Source organism: Megalobrama amblycephala, linkage group LG13, assembly GCF_018812025.1.
Source record: "Megalobrama amblycephala isolate DHTTF-2021 linkage group LG13, ASM1881202v1, whole genome shotgun sequence".
NCBI classification, from domain to species: Eukaryota; Metazoa; Chordata; class Actinopteri; order Cypriniformes; family Xenocyprididae; genus Megalobrama; species Megalobrama amblycephala.
Genome location: NC_063056.1, coordinates 39,390,300 through 39,410,932, shown reverse-complemented (window position 1 = coordinate 39,410,932; position 20,633 = coordinate 39,390,300). Strand labels below are relative to the sequence as shown.

Sequence of the window (20,633 nt, the reverse complement as noted above, 5' to 3'; positions counted from 1 at the left end):
CAACTAATCAATGTACGTACAGACTGTCTGGTCATGCTACATGAAAATTTCATGGCCATGCTAACAATTTATAACAGAATTCAAATAAATTTAGTAAATGTAAATGCAAACCATAAAAAAACTCAAAGGTCCCTGTCAGTATAAGTTAGTCAATTCAATCAAGCCCTTGTCTTTACTACAAGTTAAAGGTGCAGTAAGGGATTTCTGAGAAACGCTGTTGAAAGTGAATCAGACCGAGCAGCACAACACGCCTGTAGCCAATTAGCAGTAGGGGGTGTGTCCACTCATGATGGGGGAGGAGAAAGAGAGTGAGCCAATCAGCAGTAGGGGGTGTGTACACTCATGATGAGGGAGGAGAGCGAGTGAGCCAATCAGCAGTAAGGGGCGTGTCCACTTATGATGGGGAGGAGAGAGAGAGAGACAATCAGCCGTAGGGGGTGTGTCCACTCATGATGGGGGAGGAGAAAGAGAGTGAGCCAATCAGCAGTAGGGGGTGTCCACTCATGATGGGGGAGGAGAGAGAATGAGCCAATCAGCAGTAGGGGGTGTGTCAATCAACAGTAGATTGGCTCATTCTCTCTCCTTCCCATCATGAGTGGACACACCCCCTACTGCTAGTTGGCTCACTCTCTTTCTCCTCCCCCATCATTAGTGGACACGCCTCTACTGTCGATTAGCTCACTCTCTCTCCTCCCCATAATGAGTGGACACACCCCCTACTGCTGATTGGCTCATTCTCTCCCCTCCCCATAATGAGTGGACACATCCCCTACTGCTGATTGGCTCACTCTCTCTTTCTCCTCCCCATCATGAGTGCACACCAAATTGAGTGAAACATCAAATTGACTCATCTGATGTGTATATGTGATGCATCTATATCTGAGACGGATCTCTAAACACAGATGGATGGTCTCAGAAAACACAGCGCATCTGTCTTCCTCTTTGACTAATTCTGACTGAAAATCAATGTCCATTAGGCTGACTCACAACTCTGAGTGTCTATGGATCGCCTTTATTTCATTTTCGAATCTATGTACTCGGTTTCAAACCTAGCCTGTTACAGATGAACCACACATAGGTGATCATTTCTCCTTAATACAGACCTTTCTCTGGCTGTAATTCATGTGATTAAACATTAACTCCAGTTCCAATTAATTGCATAAAAAAAGTTAGTGAGAAGAACAGGTGAGATTGAATCTTACCTCAGCGCCCGTCAGGTAGAACGCAGAGAGAAGACCGCCAACGTAACGGATGTTCACCTCAAACAGGGATGCCTCTCCGTTCTGCAGAACACAAACAACATTAAGAAATTTATCTTTTAGCAACATTACAAATGACATGCTTTAGTAAATGAGGAAAACATTCTTCAAAATGCTATAGCAAGGTCATGTTTGTATTACAATGCTGTTTTACCTAAATAGGTGTTGAGAAGCTTTGAAATTAGAGGGGAATAAAAACATTAAAATGCATGAGAATGTCATTTAAAAAAAAAAAAAAAGAAAGAAAGATAGATAATTATGATTTACATAAGCATGAATTAGAATCATTATTTAGCCCCTTATAAAAGTTTCATTCATGCTCATTACTGTCTTTAAAGGGGACCTATAATGCCCCTTTTCACAAGATGTAATATAAGTCTCTGGTGTCTCCAGAATATGTCTGTGAAGTTTCAGCTCAAAATACCCCACAGATCATTTATTATATTATATTATATTATTTATTATTTGGGTGTGAGCAAAAACACACCGTTTGTGTGTGTCCCTTAAAAATGCAAATGAGCTGCTGCTCCCGCCCCCTTTCCAGAAGAAGGGGGCGGAGCTTTAACAGCTCAACAACAACAAAGCTGGAGAATCTCACGCAGCCAAAATGAGGATTGTCAGTAACGGTGTTCAAGCCTTACATTGTTCAAACCGGAGTCGACACTGATGGAGAGACTCAGGAAGAAGTTACAACTTTTAGAATGAAACTGGACGTTTCTGAATGGTTAGTGGATAAATTTATGTAGTTGCTGTGGAGTTGATTCAACTCATCGACTAGCATGTGCCGTCATGTTAATCTTTTGTGCAAAATCCTTATGGACGCCCACTATACATAGTGTGCCTGTTTCCCAAACAGAGCCATACACACCAGGCTAAAGTTTATGATTGCTAACAAATGCTGTGAATGGTCTAATATTTTTTCCAAAATATCGCTCGGATATTTTAGCAATCGAGCTTTCCAGGGTCAACTTTGCAGGCTATCCAAGCTAACGAGACTCTAAATAGTGTTCAGTGCTCGTCTGTGCAGCCAACGGCAGAACAGTTAGCATGCTTTGCTCCAACTTTTGCCATGGCGTTAGAACTGGTACACCGTTGACGCTTGTGAAAACAAAATGGCGGTGCCGTGGGTGGAAACATGCAGATTAAGGGGCAGTAATATTAAAAATAAGATCCCCTTCCTACATCACTAGGGGAGCGAAATCCAAGCGGCTCGTTTTTTCACATGCTTGCAGAGAAAGGCTGGCCAAAACAAAGTTATTGGCATTTTCTGGGTTGGTAGATGCACCGGGGACCCGATTATAGCACTTAAACACACAAAAAAAGTCAGACTTTCATGATATGACCACTTTAAAACAACAAATACATATATATATATATATATATATATATATATATATATATTAATAATATATTTTTAAAAAAGAAAGTTTTGGTGTAAAACCAAAATATTAAGAATATAATGATCTAAATGTTGGCTTACATCACCCACCTCATGCAAGTTTAAATACACCAAAACTGCTCTAAAAATGTTGTTTTTTTATGCAGCGGGCTATTTGATAATGGAGAAGATTAAGAGAAGTTAAGAGCTGGGAGAGGCCCTAAGGAGATATAATATGTCAGCATAATTACGATCACTTGAGTTTGCAAGGAGTTGAGGTGACAAGAGTCCTTATTGACTCACAGCCACTTACAGGAAGGAAGCAGAATCTCTGGAGTAGATGATAAGAGAATTATAGCAGAGAACTGTAGAGGGCAATCACCTCCTCAATCCATTCATTGATGCACTGATCAACAGCACACTTAAATCACACTCACATCTGATATCTAAAAAGGGTTCCAGCTCAATTTGTGTCTGAAGCATTGCAGACATCTATCTAAGCCGTCTTCAGAGCCATGTGTCAGACAAAGAGAGAGAGAGGAGTATCCAAATAACACAAAACTTCACTGTGAGCCAAATGAAAGTAATCCCAACACACACACAGAGCATTTCCGTCTTAAATCAGCTGCTGCACAATTCACAGCGGTAAAAAAAGAGCATGTTTGAGGAAGGCACACTAAACAACCATGAATTAAGAGAGGTTTTAAAAGGATTATCCTGAAAGAAATCAAACAAATCCCTAGCTACAGCGCTTAAGTAGGTATTTGTGGGTAAAATATGTTTGTGTACTATGTGGGTGTATTTCCATTTTTAAAACACAGTGTATACACTGAATAAAAATGGTGTAGGAACAATTTTCACTCAGAAATTGTTGGTAGCAAGGTAACACTGAATTAGGGTACGTTTACGCAACAACTAAAAAGGGAACATTTTTCCATTGCATTTTTCGCTTACAGATGACAAACTTGCACTCTATAAAATGCTGGGTTGTTTCAACCAATGCTTGGGTTAAATATGGACAAACTCAACCATTGGGTTTAAAAATGTAATCTAGAAATTTAATCCAACAGTTTGGGTTTGTCCATATTTGATCCAAACATGGGTTAAAACAACACTGTATTTTTTAGAGAGTGTCAAAATGATCCGTGAAAACACTAAAAACACTGTAATATGCATGACAGGCCAGTAGTGGGCGATGTCACTTTGTAAAGCGTAACCATTTTCACAAATTCACGTTTTTGTAATTTACAGAAATGTTTTCAAAAATGTGCACTTTGAAATCTGTTTGTTTGAGGTTTCAGGCGGTCAAAACGCAGTTGTCGTGTAAATGAACGGCCACAAAGCATAAAAAGTTTTCTGTTTTTAGTTGAAAAATAAACGTGAAATTTTGAAACACTGCAATATTTATAAAATAAAGAGTAAATTCAAATTAAATTAAATAGTATTTTCTTGAGAAATGTAATACAATCTTTGTTTTATGTTGCAACATTTATAAAATAAAAATTAAATTAAATTAAATAGTAATTTTTTCTTGTAAAATGTTTTACAATAATCTTTTTGTTGCAATATTAATAAAATAAAGAGTAATTCAATGAAATTAAACAGTATTTTCTTGAGAAATGTAATACAATCTTCTTTGTTTTATGTTGCAACATTTATAAAATAAAACGTAAATTAAATTAAATAGTATTTTCTTATAAAATGTACTCCACTAATCTGTTTTGTTGCAATATTTATAAAATAAGAAGTAAATTCAATTAAATTAAATAGTATTTTCTTGTAAAATGTACTTCAGTAATCTTTTTGTTGCAATATTTATAAAATAAAGTGTAAATTCAATGAAATTAAATAGTATTTTATTGTGAAATGTAATGCAATAATCTTTGTTTTATTTATAATTTAAAAAAATATATTTTATATATATTTTTTTTTTTTCAATGCAGTTCACACTCTACAGTCTGTAATGGTGCAACATTTATAATAATTATTTATTAAAGAGAATTTTTTTTTTTTTTTTTTAAACTGATATGTTCATTCTTTCTGGCTTTTTCTCCACAGCGACAGGGTTTTGTATGGAAAATCGAGAGAACATAATCAGCCTCACTTTTGCTTTAACCTGTCCATTACCTTTCCCTTCTGTGCTCCATAATAGCTGGGTGGTTTCATTCAGGTGCGTTGCGTTTTTGTAACCGCTGGACCTCTGGGCTGTGGTGTGGTCATGGGTAATGGCTGCACTGTCAAGCTAATGGCACCAAATTAGCATTTTAATTTCAGCACGTTTGGCAGCCGGTGCACAAGGAAGGCTCGTGGAGAGATGCTACAGAGATGCTATTGTTAGAAGCACAAAAATGGAGCGCACTGAGATAATGAATAAAATTACTGCGGCTAAAAATACAACATGCTGAAAGCTCCTACAGCAGTTCAGGCTTGGAGACGCAGTGCCGTTGTGTCGTTTTGTACCTCACATGCTGGTAAGAATTCAGTGGAACAGGCACAGATTTAAATAACGTGCTGCCCGGTCTGGTTTGGATGGAGGCGATGAGGGCATGTGCTAATGTGATTAGCCACGAGCACAGTGTGAGGATTTGTTGTGTGCAGAGAAAGCCTGCTCGCAGGAAACACACAGTTGGGTTCAGAATAACATACCGGCGCCTTACATTGCTCAAACCAGAGTCGGACACTGATGGAAGAAGTTACAACTTTTAGAATGAAACTGGACGTTTCTGAATGGTTAGTGGATAAATTTATGTAGTTGCACTAGCATGTGGCATCATGTTAATCTTTTGTGCAAATCCAGCCTTGAATTGACCCTCGTTTGTCGGCATAAAATGACGCATGTCAACAACACTCTACTACAACAACTTCTCTAAAGCAGCCCAACATGGCCACACCCCCTTTGTTGTGTGTTCTCAGGGGCGGGGTTTATGTAAATGTTAGGGTTAGTGATGTCAAGCTCTTTGTAGTCCCTACCAGCTGTTTGTTGTAGTCCTTAAAAAGCGATTTCTGTAAAAGAAAATATCTCCCTTTGCACTGAACTTTGAGCATCGTAACATTGCAGATGTTTTTTTTTATGCTCAAACAGCAACATTACACACTAACTAAAGTTAAAAAAGTGAAATCATAATTAACCATGTTTTTAGTACCTTTATGGATCTTGAGAGAGGAAGTGTCATTGCTGTGAATGCAGGCCTCAATGAGCCATTGGATTTAATCAAAATATCTTAATTTGTGTTCCCAAGATGAATGAAGGTCTTACGGGTGTGGAACAACATGAGGGTGAGTAATAAAGGACATTATTTTCATTCACTAACCCTTTAAGTACATCTTGATTCATTTTAAACTGTCAAGCAGGTGTTGTGATGTGTTGGGTCTACTGTTCTTGTCATCACTTAACACTGACAGTCCAACTCTCACCAACAAAACATGCTTAAATGAGTAATAGAGATTTGCACAAACTAGGCTGTAATTAAAGACGTCAGTAATTAGTTGTAATTAGCCCTCACTGATCATCAAAGTGGACCAATTATAGGTCCATCTCCAACCAAGAAGCTTGATTAGATTGATGGGGTGTTTTACACATACAGCGTCTCTCGCTGGAGGTCGCCGGATCGCTGTTTTGTTGGTTGCAGTATGGGCCATTCTGCCGGGATCCGTAATGTTATCAGTGGGCTTTGCAACTGGCCAGAGCTCAGTTGGGATGTGCTGGAAGTACAAATAAGATTCATTCTAATGAGATGTTGCCTGCAATCAGCTCTCTTCATGTTAAAAAATTAAGATCATGGAGAGAAACATGTTTGCAACTGCAGCCGTGCATAATACATCATAGCATGAACAACATGAGCGATTTACACAGGAAAATAAAAAAGCTGATTTGAAAAAAAAAAAAAAAAAAGGCCCAGTATAAAAACTTTCCATCACAGTTTTTGAAGATGTTTCAATTTATATATGCTTCAGCTACTGTATAATGCACTTATATCAACAAAAGCAAACGGCAGTCAAAGGTCTAGAGTTTTGGTTTTAAGGGTGGGAAAAGTATTCAATAAAAATATGTTCAAATACTCCATTTAGTGTTAAAGAACTTCTGTCACTGGCCATAATTCTAACCTTGAAATCAGAATTAGGCATGAAATAATGTCATATGCGTGAAAATCGGCTGAGAATTGAACAGATAGCAGTTTACTGTAAAAAATAATTTTCATGATTTATCACAACTTTTTTTCTTTTGTCAAATCAACTTAGATAATTAATGTGGTTCAGATAGCAAAATATTTAAAAATTCCAATCTCCATTGTATTAAATCAAAATTTCAATAAACTCAAAATTTTAAGGCAATCAGCTAACTTACTTTAAGTTAAACAAAAAAATTAACCTAGCTCAGAGGAAGATAAGAATCATGTCTTTACAGCAGTTTTTCTGCTGATTAAAGGATAATGCACAATGGTGCGCATAAGTGGTGCGCATGCGTGGTAAAAATAAACGATGTGCACCAGAAAACATGGAGGGAAGCGCAGTTAATCCAAGATCCATACGGATAAGGCCAAACAGTTTGGCATGCATGTGATTCGCTAAGTTTAAACATCATCGAGTGAAAGTTTATCATTTGGACATGTTTTGTCTTGCCAATTAGCACATTCAAACGATTTTAAAAGTGGAAAAAAAGGGCGAAAATCTGGACTCGCAAGCTGTTATCTGTGCCACACCCGAAGCATGAAAATTATGTCAAAATACTGTCTCGGCAAGTGTTCTCTCGCTTATGTCATTAGCGAACAGTTGAGAAAGAAACCGGATGTGTGTCAGTATATTCAGTCCATGCATTCCATCTTAAAGTGACGGCAGCCTAATATTCTTGCTGTTGTCTGTGTCATTAATGTTAATTAAATCTACCATGTTCGAGAGAAAAGAAGATGCAAAGTGTGAGTACCAAGCAACATCTCCAGGTGCTCCCTTGAGAACCAGACCAAAAAAGATATGTGCGCCCCTGATAATGCAAGACTTCATTACCAATGGTTGTCAAATGCAAAAAAAAAAAAGAGAAAGTGACATGAAACAGACACTTTTGACAGACATTTTTGGAACCAGCAACCCAGAATTAATAAGAAACAAGCATTTGATTTCATTAAGCAAATACAGTATGACACAGGGTGGTATTATCAGTGCATGAATCAGAAAACTGACAGTATATGACAGTTTTCAAAGCATAATTTCTTTTTCATAATATCCTTCAGAACATTGTGTCACTGGAAACACCAACTTTGGTCGCGTCATCACTGCAGATTTCAGCATGTGTGAACCATGCTGAAAGGAGTTGTGTCATGTTTTTCTTAGTCTTGATTTTTCACAACGTGTGCTTTTTCTCAGGGTGAGGCGGAGTGAACTACACCGCTAATAGACTCTCACAAACGGAGACCAATGGACAAGGTCAGGATTTTCATTAAATAATACATTTAAGTTTCAGTTTGTTTTTCACCAAACCCTATTGTATATCCCCAGAACACTTGGAATATATGATACATGTAGCATGGTGATTCTGTGATGATTTTTGTAAAAGCTTGATGCTGGGTGCTATATGGACGAGTGCGAACAGGTCCTTTGTTTTTTTATTTCTCCTTTTATGGTCCGAAACAGAAAGAAGGGCATTCGGCATTAAAACATCACCAGGGTGAGTAAATATTACGTTTAGCGAGAACTAACTCTTTAAGACTTGACAGGCACCTTCATTGATATGAGCTCAATGTCTTCACTGGCTCCAGCAACAGAGGAGCTGCATGGCCAGACAGCATGAGTGATGCTCTCATTCGGTCGTTCTTAGGAGGCTAATTCCCATCACTTTCAGGTCACCTTCACTTTAAGGAGCTCATTCCTCACTGACAGCCTGAAGATCTTCAGAGACTTGCATTTATTTAGACAGAGTTGGAACACAGATGGATCCATTATGCTGAGATTATCAAGAGGCTACTTTGAGAAGAACATTTCAACTTGTTGGAGAGTGTACTGCTTTTGAAGTGAAACCAAACCAAAAATCACACACTGCAGTGATGTGAAGTGATAATGCATTTGCAGTCTCATTATGAATGACACAATTCTTACATATCATGATATAGATACACTAGGTTTGTAAGAATTAATGTTTTATGTAGAAGTATCTTCTGCTCTTTTATTTGATCAAAAATACAGTAAAAACAGTAATATTATGAAATATTATTGCGATTTAAAAGAACTGTTTTCTATGCAAATATATATTTTAAAATGTAATTTATTCCTGTGATCAAAGTTGAATTTTCAGCATCATTACTCCAGTCTTCAGTGTCACATGATCCTTCAGTAATCCTTCTAATATGTTGATTTGCGGCTCAAGAAATATTTCTGATTATTATCAATGTTGAAAACAGTTGCGCTGCTTCATATTTTTTGCAGAAACCGTGATATTGCACATTTTTCAGCATTCATTGATGAATAGAAAATTCAAAAGAATAGCATTTGTTTGAAAATTGACTAAAAATTGAATTGATTTATTTAAAAACATTATGGGCCCTATTTTAACGATCTAAACGCAAAGTGTAAAGCGCACGGCGCAGGTGCACCCGGGGGCGTGTCCAAATCCACTTTTGCTATTTTAACGACGGAAAAACGGTCCGTGCGCCGGGCCGCATTTTTGAAATGGGTTGTCCCTATTCTCTTAATGAGTAATGGGCGTAACGTTCAATAAACCAATCAGAGTGTCATCTCCCATTCCCTTTAAGAGCGAGATGCGCTCGCGCCATGGCGGATTGCTATTTACATGGCGGAATTTGTTGGCGGAAAAGCCGAACGCTTTTCAAGCGAAGAAACCGATCTGCTCGTGCGCGAAGTTAAAGTCAGTTAATATATATGTGTGTGTATTGGCACGATTGTTCAATTAATTAGCCAATTTCGTTCATCATTATAAGTAGTAATAGGCTGAATTGAAAATAGGTAGCCTAATTCTAATACACGCAATGACTATTCATCATTACATTTTTATATTTATGTAGCCTACACAATGATATTCTTTTACACTGTAATCCTTTTGTTTTTAATATTTGGAATATTTGTGTCCCTGTGTGTAATAAGCAAAGTCAACGCGCACTGTGGACGTGCCCAGAGGCGCAGTTTCTACCAGAAAACATTTTTTAAATTGTAATAATATTTCATAATTTTATGCTTTTTTTAATTGCATTTTTTTTTTATCAAATAATTGCAGGCCTGGGGAGAATGCAAGACATTTTCAAAACAATGTTCCTGAGCAACACAATCTGAGCACCTATAAATCTCCTCAGGACAGCCCTCTGGACATGTTTCAAGCCCATCCACTTAAATGTTTCCTGGCAAATTAAAAGACAAGGTTCATAATTAAGACAGACCCACCAGAGTAATTAGACCCAATTACAGCCAATCGTCCTCCTCACAATCTCTCTCTCTCTACACATTACACTTACCTGTCAATACAACAGCGAGTGGAAGAGAAAGTCATTACCAGCAGCGATTCTAGACTTTCAGCTGCAGGGCGTTCAACCCTTAGAGAGTGATTTTTCTGAGTGTGTCCCAACTTCCAGTTTCAATAGAAAAATATGTCAACAGGACAAATGGTACAGGACTTGATTTTATTTTACACACCAAAGCACAGCAGTGACCGCCCGCTTGTTCACCGCCTCCGTTTCATTCATTTTCTTGAGCTCTAAGCCTGAAACAAAGCCAACACGTTCTGAACTGAATCACATGACAAAGTATGATTTGAATCTGAAAATAAGGAAATAAGAAAAACATACAAGACTGTATATTTACATATTTATGAGGAAGTGAACCACAATCCTAAGATGAACCATTGATAATGAATAAATCAATGAAAAACTGTATTTTTATGAATGAATTATTGTCATTGATATATTTAAAATGCATCGCAAAATATTTATATATATACAAATATAACTGATTATTTAATTCACAATGTTTCACAGGAGTTTTAAATAGCCAAAAATCCTTATCCATATGCTTAATAATCATATTATTACCATTTTACAATTTCGACCTCAACTCAATTTTTTAAGTCAGTTTAATATAATTTAAAGTTAAAATGACTTATGCAGCCAATATGAATATACTTAAATTTAAAGAGGTCCTATTATACCCTTTTTCAAAGCCTTTATTTTGTTTTTGGGCTCTACTAGAATAGGTTTTCATGCTTGAATGTTAAAAAAACACATTATTTTTCACATATTCTCTATTATTGAAACACCTCTCTTCCCAGTCTGTCAGTAACGCTCTGTTTAGTTCCTGTCTCTTTGAAGCCCCTCCTTCTGAAAAGCACAATGTGCTCTGATTGGTCAGCTGGAGCAGTGTGTTGCGATTGGTCAACCGTTTTGAGCGTGTTTTGGAAATGTCCCGCCCCTCACCATAACCATGAGTTTCAACACACTACTAACTCAACCAGACCCCGCCCTTTTATTTTGCATATGCCGTGGGCGGGGATTATTTAAATGAGGAATATTGTGACGTGTTCGTTCCCGGAAGAAAACTCAAGACTACGATGGAGGCATTTCAGGGAGTTCAGAAACAGTGACACTGATATAGAGAATAACTCCCGCTGGAGGGACTTTGTGCTTTGTAACTGCAGAGCTTTTTCATGCTCAAACAGAAACACATAAAAAAGGTTGAACATGTAAAAAAGAATAACAGGAGCCCTTTAAGGCATCAGCTGAAGTGTGCTGGAAATTTTTACAATGTACAAATGATATATCTGTGGTGTTAGTGGTAGGTACTTTTGTATCCTATATTTTATTCAACAAAACCACCTAGTTGAGTCCCAAAATATTGCAGAAACTCTCTCAACTCAACTTTTGTGATTTACACTTTTTCCTCTATTCTTCTAGTATCTAGTATCGATTTTTCGTCTCACCTTGCAGTCAAGCCTTGAGAAGGACGGCGGCTTGGGCCAGATTATTTTGTATATTTATATCTTTTATTTCGGGTCACCTTCATCAATCATGTATTTCCACTATTAAAAGAAATTATTCCCAGCCAGCAGTACCACCTATCTGACTATAGCATGAATTATTAATACGTTGATTCTGGAAAGGCACAAGTCTAGTGAAAAATGTGCATTAAAACTACAAAAACACAGAACATCTGACCTGAGAATAAAGAGGCACATCTGACCTTGAGAAAAGGCACATTTTCTTTTTTCATCTATCAAAAAACAATGTTAGCGACCTCCTGAAAGGCTCCTGCTTCAGCTGTTGCTTTACTCATCAGGACGCTTGCAGGCAAGACAGAGCTCTGATTCTCAGTGCGAATCTATTGACATAATACAACTCTCTGGCCTAAATGCTTCCTGCGATGCACAGTCTCCAGCGTGTCGACGTGTAATAGTGAGCTAATTAAATTCACAAGCAAACAAACCTGCGACCACATTCGATAGTCTGTTCACACCTCGGCTGCCGAGGGGATTCTGCCGAGACGATAGACAACTGTGGATCAAATTCAGCTTCATCAAGATCAAATTGAAATTCATTAAACTGCAATCTGGAAGACTAATTGAACTATTAAGAAATAAATAGAAGTCTGGAAGAAACACTAAGGCGAGATTTAGAGCACACATTTATTTGTCGCCAGGGGCCCTTGACGCCTGCGGTGTGATTTACTCACGATAAGAGCTTTTGTTCTTGTTGTTAAACTTTAGTGTTTGAAAAACTGATGCGAGCTGCAAAGGTTTGCTAGAAGCGGCTTTTGGGCATCACTTGACATCTTTTAAGATATAAACCTATTCAAATCTTATTCTACAAAAGGCCTGTCTGATCTCAATCCTTTGCTGTATTCATTTACTGCTTTTATTGGCAGTTAGACTGCAGAAAAGTGTTAAAGTCCTCCTGTAGTCAATAACTTCATCCCTTAAAACTCATCTTTGATCACCAAAATGACATATTTAAACTATTTTTTTTTGTGAAAAAATGTCTTCATGCCTTAAAATAGCTTGAATGTAACTCTACACCCTTGCTTCATTTTGGTATGATGCGGAATATGCAAATTATATCAATTGATATGCAAAATAGCCCCGCCTCCACTCACTCACACCAGCTCAGAGATCCACTCTGTCAACTTTTACTCAGGTTAATGTAGTAAAGGCTAGATATCGCTTTTTACAACGTCGGACACATAACGGTAATTAATATGTCAGTATGACTTTAAGGCAAACTCATAAATCAACACCATTGCTGAGTATTTTGTCCTAAAACATGCAGTGACCTGAAGACAGTTTCAAAAACGTGGTGTAAAATCACTGGTGTTTCTGATGTCACAAACTAACTTGTAACCAATCACGTCAATGTGGCGGCGGGCTTTAGCATATCATTAACTATGACCGCTTGGAAGCAAGGGAGTCATGTAACATTAGCAAAACATTATTAGCTGTTTGATAACGTAGTCAAACAAAAGGCTAATCATATTAATTACCGTTATGTGTCCAAAGAGCGATACCATTGTGCAGCGTTTACCTCAATAAGTTGACCGAGTGGATCTCTGAGCTGGTGTGGGTGGAGGCGAGGCTAATTTGCATATTCATGGGTATACTCAATGAAGCAAGGGTGTAGAGTTACATTCAAGCTATTTTGAGGCATGAATATTTTTTTCCACAGGATTTTTTTTTTTTTTTAAATATATCATTTTGGTGGTCAAAGATGAGTTTTAAAGGTGCCGTAGAACGCGTTTTCAAAAGATGTAATATAAGTCTAAGGTGTCCCCTGAATTTGTCTGTGAAGTTTCAGCTCAAAATACCCCATCGATTTTTTTTTGTCATTTTTTTAACTGCCTATATTGAGGCATTATTAAATATGCGCTGATTCAGTGCGCGGCCCCTTTAAATTCTCGTGCTCCCCGCCCCCGAGCTCACGCTTGCCTTAAACAGCATAAACAAAGTTCACACAGCTAATATAACCCTCAAAATGGATCTTTACAAAGTGTTCGTCATGCAGCATGTCTAATCGCGTACTGTAAGTATAGTATTTATTTGGATGTTTACATTTGATTCTGAATGAGTTTGATGGTGCTCCGAGGCTAAAGCTAACATTACACACTGTTGGAGAGATTTATAAAGAATGAAGTTGTGTTTATGAATTATACAGACTGCAAGTGTTTAAAAAATGAAAATAACGACAGTCTTGTCTCCGTGAATACAGTAAGAAATGATGGTAACTTTAACCACATTTAACAGCAACATGCTAACGAAACATTTAGAAAGACAATTTACAAATATCACTAAAAATATCATGTTATCATGGATCATGTCAGTTATTATCGCTCCATCTGCCATTTTTCGCTATTGTTCTTGCTTGCTTACCTAGTCTGATGATTCAGCTGTGCTCAGATCCAGACATTAATACTGGCTGCCCTTGTGGGGCGTACATATTAATGATCCCAACTGTTACGTAACAGTCGGTGTTATGTTGAGATTCACCTGTTCTTCAGAGGTCTTTTAAACAAATGAGATTTATATAAGAAGGAGGAAACAATGGTGTTTGAGACTCACTGTATGTCATTTCCATGTACTGAACTCTTGTTATTCAACTATGCCAAGGTAAATTCAATTTTACATTCTATGGCACCTTTAAGGGATAAAATGATTGACTACAGGGGGACTTTAAAAACACCACATAGACATATAAACAACAAAACTTGTTTTTCACCACAGGGGGGCTTTAATAAAGCAATAAGCCGCAAGAAGCAGTGGTTTACAGTGAATTTATAACAACTAAAAGGGCATTGTTAGACATGATGCGGAGCGGAGTGCCTAAAACCCCCTTAGCTGTTATAAATTCACTGTAAACCACGGCTTCACAGGGCTTATTGCTTTTATAAAACGGTTACCACACAATACAAATATTAAAGCCAAAAAATATGTATCAATGCAACTTTCATGAAGTAAAGTTTCACTAAAAGCCTTCCTTCCGCTGGAAAAAATAGTCCCTGACCATGAACAGCAACAGAAGTTACATTTATTACGCCATTAGATGGCAGCAATGATTGTCTTTATGAGTGAGTCACTCAGTCGCAAAGACTTTTATATTGAAACTGGTTGTGAACACGGAACAAGACGCAAATGAAAAATGCTTTGACTAGTGCTGTCAGTCACGGGAAAACCCCTTAACTGTTAAAAAGACAAGATATCACACATTCAAACTGATTTTTTATTATGAACATAGGACTGACCTGAAGGAAAATTCTAAATTTGAATGTAGGTAATACACTCGGTCACTCGATATCTCTCTCACAATACTCTTATACATAATGCAGGAAGCTTCAATGAACAATATCAATTGAGAACAAACATTGCTAAGACAGACGCAGCAACATATATTCAGTGGTGCAGCGATACTTATGTAATGCACTCAGCTGTATGTTTTCTGGAATTGTACAACAGCTTTGAACGCAGTTCAACCAATCAGAATCAAGGGCCGGAACTATCCGTTTCATAAATATCAGTAATTGATGTCAGTCTTAGATTTCCTAATCAATGCACCACCAATTGTACCAATTATTCACTCTACTGAACTGAAACTGAGACCCCAGAGGCATGAAACAAACAGAAGCATGAGAAATCTGAACCTACACCCCAAACACACACTCTTTCAGTTAGATAAACTACATGAACATCTGCACATGGCTCCAGATGGGTGAAGCACTACGAGTATTACGGGGAAATACCATCAGTTTTTCCCCTCTCTCTCTCCTGCATCTCTTCAGATGACGCCCAGGAGAGATTCTCAGCAAGGAAGTCTCCATTCAAGAGCTCAAAGAACACGCTAATTATCCGCCCTCTTATTTTGCCTCTTCAAAGGATGCGTATCTTCCCGTGGAATATCATTTGCGCTGTATGGTTAGATAAGCAAAAATGTCAAATGCTCATTCAGAATAAAATCTTTGAAAATGTCAACTGTGTCCATGCAGAATCGCGCCTGACATCTACCATCTCCTCCTGGAGACAGAGTGAGTGGATTCCAGGTATTAGAAGAATGGAATATTCCAGACTAATTGATCCTTCACTAAGCTCCGCCCCCACCCTCCAGTTACTGTCAATCATAGAGATGAGCACTTTGTCTGAAATCGAATACTTCCCTATTACATAGAAAAACAGTAGACTCAAAGTTGTGAAGAGCTCTGAGTCAGTCTAACGGAGGTGGTTTGTTTCCTTCGAATCAAACAGGGCTTCCATAGCAACAATGCCCCACTGTAGAAGAGAGGAAAGAGGAGGAACAGGACACAGCAGAAGTACAGATTGATGCTGACAATGACAGCGGTCCATCCACAGCCTGCAGGACTTCATTAAAGCTTTTCCATTTGTTCTGCTGTGCCGGATTTGAACCGGAGAGGAAGAGGACACTCGTGTGTGCTTTGCTCACCGCACACACGCCATCTCAGCAAATCAAAAGGGATCAGAGGAGAGATGCTTCACAAATACACTCAGAAGATACTCTGAGCTCTGCTCTCATTGGATGCTGACCACTTCAACAAAAAGAAAAATTCCAAAGCGTTCCGCTGAAATGGATTGGCATGGATTTACAGGCAGGTTTATGCTGGTTATGCTATATTCTGATGAAGAAATGCTCAAATACACATATGCATAAGCATATGATTGACACTGAAAGAGACCATCATTGCAATTTGGAATGTTCACATCAGGGTTGTGCAAATTTTAGAACTTAAGAATTGTCTCTCTTTTAATTCATGAATTGAAATTTAAATTGTTTGGGGTCAAAAAAATGTAAAAGTTTGGGGTCAGTAAGATTTTTTTTTGAAGGATGCTTTAAATTGATGGTTTAAAAGAGATGATTTTCATAAAAATATGAAACTTTTTTCAACATTGATAATAGTAAATGTTTCTTGTGCAGCAAATCAGCATATTAGAATGATTTCTGAAGGATCATGTGACACAGAAGACAGGAGTAATGATGCTGAAAATTCAGCTTTGCAACAGAAATAAATTACATTTTACAATATATTCAAATAGAAAACAGCTATTTTGAATTGTAATAATATTTCACAATATTACAATTTTACTGTGTTTTTTTAATGCTTTTTGAAACTTTCAAACAATGCTTTGCAGATCCAAAATTCAGAGTTTGTCTTAACAGACTTTACATTTTTAGTTAAAATTACAATTGTGTACTGTACATTTATTTGACTTTCCAATCATTTTAATTCTCCTTCATTACATTCATATACAAATTGCAGTTCTGAATCCTGTTTGGTTGCTCAAATCAAATCTGGATGCCGCACAAACCTGCGTTCACACCACAAACAATAACTATAACGATAACTATATTAGCATGAAGACCAGCTGACAATAACATTGTTTATTATAAGCGTGTGCTGCACTTTTGTCGCCTACCGCTTTAAATGCTCAAGCTCTTTAAAGGGATGGTATAATGCCACTTTTACAAGATTTAAAATAAGTCTCTGATGTCCCCAGAGTATGTATGTGAAGTTTTAGCTCAAAATACCCCACAGATAATTTTTTTATAGCATGTTAAATTTGTCACAGTTTTTGTGTGTGTCCCTTTAAATGCAAATGAGCTGCTGCTCCTACGAAGAGGGCGGGGATTCAAGAGCTCGGGTTAGCAGCGCCGATTACCTCACGCAGACTCACTGAAAATGTCAGAAACTGTTCAGCCTTTTATGTTCAAACCGAAGTCGGACAATGATGGAGAGACTCAAGAAGAAGTGACACGTAGAATCCAACAAGTCATGATAATCTATAAATCACTCATATGGGAACTGTTGTAAGATGCCTACAGAGCCAGAGAATATATGCTGCATGAAGATAGAACAGGTATAGTTTAGTTTAATTATGGTTATAATTTGTCATGCTTTTATGTATTTATGTATTATCTATTGCATTTGTGTTACATACTGTATTGCAATAACATGGACTCACCCCTTTGGACTCTGATATTCTTTTAATTTTAGAATGTTTTTTAGAACTATATCTTTATCAATATAGTTATCGTCCTAGGTGTGAACGGCCTTTACGCTTCACAAAGTCACACAATACTACTGCCTGTCTTCATACAATACAACTTGTGTACATGCACATCTTTCTTTGCAATATCTGACACTTGCTTTATGTTTTTTTTTTTTTTTTTTATCTAATGCAGTGATGTTCAAACATCTATAAGTGTTCAAATAGTTTTTGAGAGCTCAGTTAGATCGGCTGCCTCACAACATGCACTCGTAACACTCTCAGGTGCAGTGAAAAGTGTTGAGTCACCTCTAAAAAAGTGCCAGTCACATTACTGAGCCGCAGATGCCGTCACAGAGCCTATTGCTCCAAACTTTAATCAACTCTGTCATCGGACACTATCAGAGTCGCAAACAGCCCCGTCAACAAGCGAGCGAACGTGTTTCTGTGTGTCTGAGAGCAGCGGAGAATCTGGAAGAGTGAATAGGGCAATCAAATCAGACACAGTAATAAGAAAATGCTTTTTCGAGAGCTGAAATTCCCTTCAATTACCCTTTATGTTCAGATTGTGATTGGCTGATTTGAGGGAGCGGTGGTGAATCACATCACCAGCACAGAATGGAACTAATCAGATTACTCCGATCCCGCAGTATAAACACGGCCATTAGGATTCTGCTCTGTTTACGTTCGCCTCGAACAAAAAAAAAAAAAACGAGAGTCATTCCCCTGAATAAATTCATTCTCCCGACCTCAAGATAAACGCTCTTGACACCATCCTGGCCCGCTTGGCCTCATGCTAAAGCTAGGATTAACTCACAATTGCTCATTCCAGCCCACGAGAGTGTGAAATACGCGGAGTCATTCTGCTCACGGACACGGCTATTTGGAAGACAAATCGCACCGTCGTTCTACAAGATCCGTCCTGCATCACATTTGACTAGCTGGATCTGTAAAGTCATTCGTTCTGACCTGATCGCAATGCTCAATCTTGCCCAACGTTAAACCGGCCTTCCGTCTTCCCGTTGCCTCCCAGTGTGTTGCATCGCACAGATCCATCAAAGATAGATAGATAGATACTATAGATAGATAGATAGATATTCCCATCGAACAGATGCATCAAATGTCTGACTACACACACTTAGACTGCAGACTCAGTAATACACATACATATTTATGAGCTAAAAACATCTCAGGAAAGCACAAGAAATGTAACGAGCCACTTAAGTGTCTGATTGGTAGCGTTGTGCGGGTCGGCGGAGGAGTGAATTAAGAAACGGAAGAACTGCTGAGGTGTGGATTTTTTCTTTCTCGTCTCCTGTCTGAGTGATGGCTGAAGTACTAAAATAAACTTCACTCATTTCAAAACAAAGTTATTATCATTTTTCAACATCATAAATAAAACATAACCGTATCAGTTAACGTTATCAGTTCACCATATTCTGTCAAAAGTCACTAAACATGCTAAATCTTTGAATCATATTTTTAAAAATAGTATTTTTCTCCAAAAAGATAGATAAATAGATCATTGAATGAATTAATAAATAAATTAATAAATATGCACAATATTTTGTCAAAATTATCAAAACACAGCAATTAGAAGGGCTGCAAAATCAATTAATTGCATACATAATATGTGTGTGTGTGTGTATATATATTATTATATTTAAATATTAAATATATGTCTGTGTGTGTGCATGATTGTGTATGTATATATATATATAATATTCACACACACACACACACACATATATACACACAAACACAGACATATATATTTAATATACTGTATATAAATATAATAATATACACACACATATATATTTTTAAACAAACTGTTTTTAGATGCGATTAATTGCAATTTACAGCCCTAGTAATTATTTTTCACCATAAAGATAGATAAATAGATGAATGAATTCACACAATATTCTGTCAAAATTCACTTAAAAATGGTTTTATCTATTTTCTGTCATTAAACTTTGAACTTACACTAGGAGGCGCTAACACTTGTACTTTGGTCAAGTGGGCACAGTTACAGCCCAGCGCCCATCATCTCAGATGTCGGACGATTGATTGGTCTTGCTGATATATTGGTCAATCTCTAAACTTTCGAGCTGTTGACTATAAGTCTTTTCCTCACTGATACAGAAACATCGGCTGCCATCTTCTGCTTAGATTAGAAAATCTCTTCCTCGTCATAGAGCGGGACGGCCACACGGTGAAGTGGTCTGCTCTCCATCAGTGAGCAAATTGTCAGCTAAAGAGCAAAGACTCGGCAGGAGATTGATTGAAAGCGTGCGGGGAGTGAGAGATGAAGCTGGCTTTCTCTATGACAAAGTGTGCAGAGTAAATCTAGACTGTGTGTCTTCATGACAAACATTGCCCTCCCTCACCACCAAACACCTCAGACACTTTTCTGCTACTTCACCAACACCACCAGACCCTGAGTTCATGAACAAAGAGAGACATTATTGCCCATCCTGCAGGACCTTCATCACAGTATAATTATTAATATCATGCACTGTTTCTGGAAATACTCTACAGTATGTGTTGTGTGTCTGAACATGTTTATGCATAATTCATATACACTTGGAAAGACCAATCAGAAGGTATCATTCATATGCACCACTGGGCTTCTCACCAGCACGACATTCAAAACACCATTGGTGCCTTTAATGAACTGCCAAAAAACCTTCAGGAAAAATCAGAGCAGTTTGCTGCCGTGCATCAGAATGCAATAAAACCGTTCTGCTTGAGCAAAGACAGCAGCTTAAATGATGTGAAAACAGACAAATGACAGATTTTAACAAGCCATTTTTACACGGTCAAAATCTCAGTATCAAGAGTAATTCAAACTTCTAGATGTCAAACGTAGAAAAGTGTAAGTGCTCAGACCCAACTAAACTGGATTACCCCCTTTTCTACACAGCAAGCACCCAATGCGAATGCCCCATTTCTATTTTTGACACACAGCTACATCAGCTTTATTTAAACCACCAATCTGGAACAAAGTCATTTCATTATTGAATTGATT

General features: G+C 37.6%; 1 protein-coding gene across 4 annotated transcripts in view; it reads right to left on the bottom strand.

Moving 5' to 3' along the window:
* LOC125280827 (mannosyl-oligosaccharide 1,2-alpha-mannosidase IA) overlaps positions 1-20,633 on the bottom strand; it is a 272,485-nt gene that overhangs the window by 75,234 nt on the left and 176,618 nt on the right. For 2 of the 4 annotated variants that reach the window (XM_048211569.1, XM_048211570.1), the window contains exons 4-5: positions 6,220-6,339; positions 1,203-1,283 (exon numbers count right to left, since the gene is read on the bottom strand). In XM_048211569.1, coding sequence (XP_048067526.1) covers positions 1,203-1,283; positions 6,220-6,339 — 201 coding nt within the window. The remainder of the gene's footprint in view (positions 1-1,202; positions 1,284-6,219; positions 6,340-20,633) is intronic. The other 2 variants (XM_048211571.1, XM_048211572.1) reach the window with 1 other exon arrangement.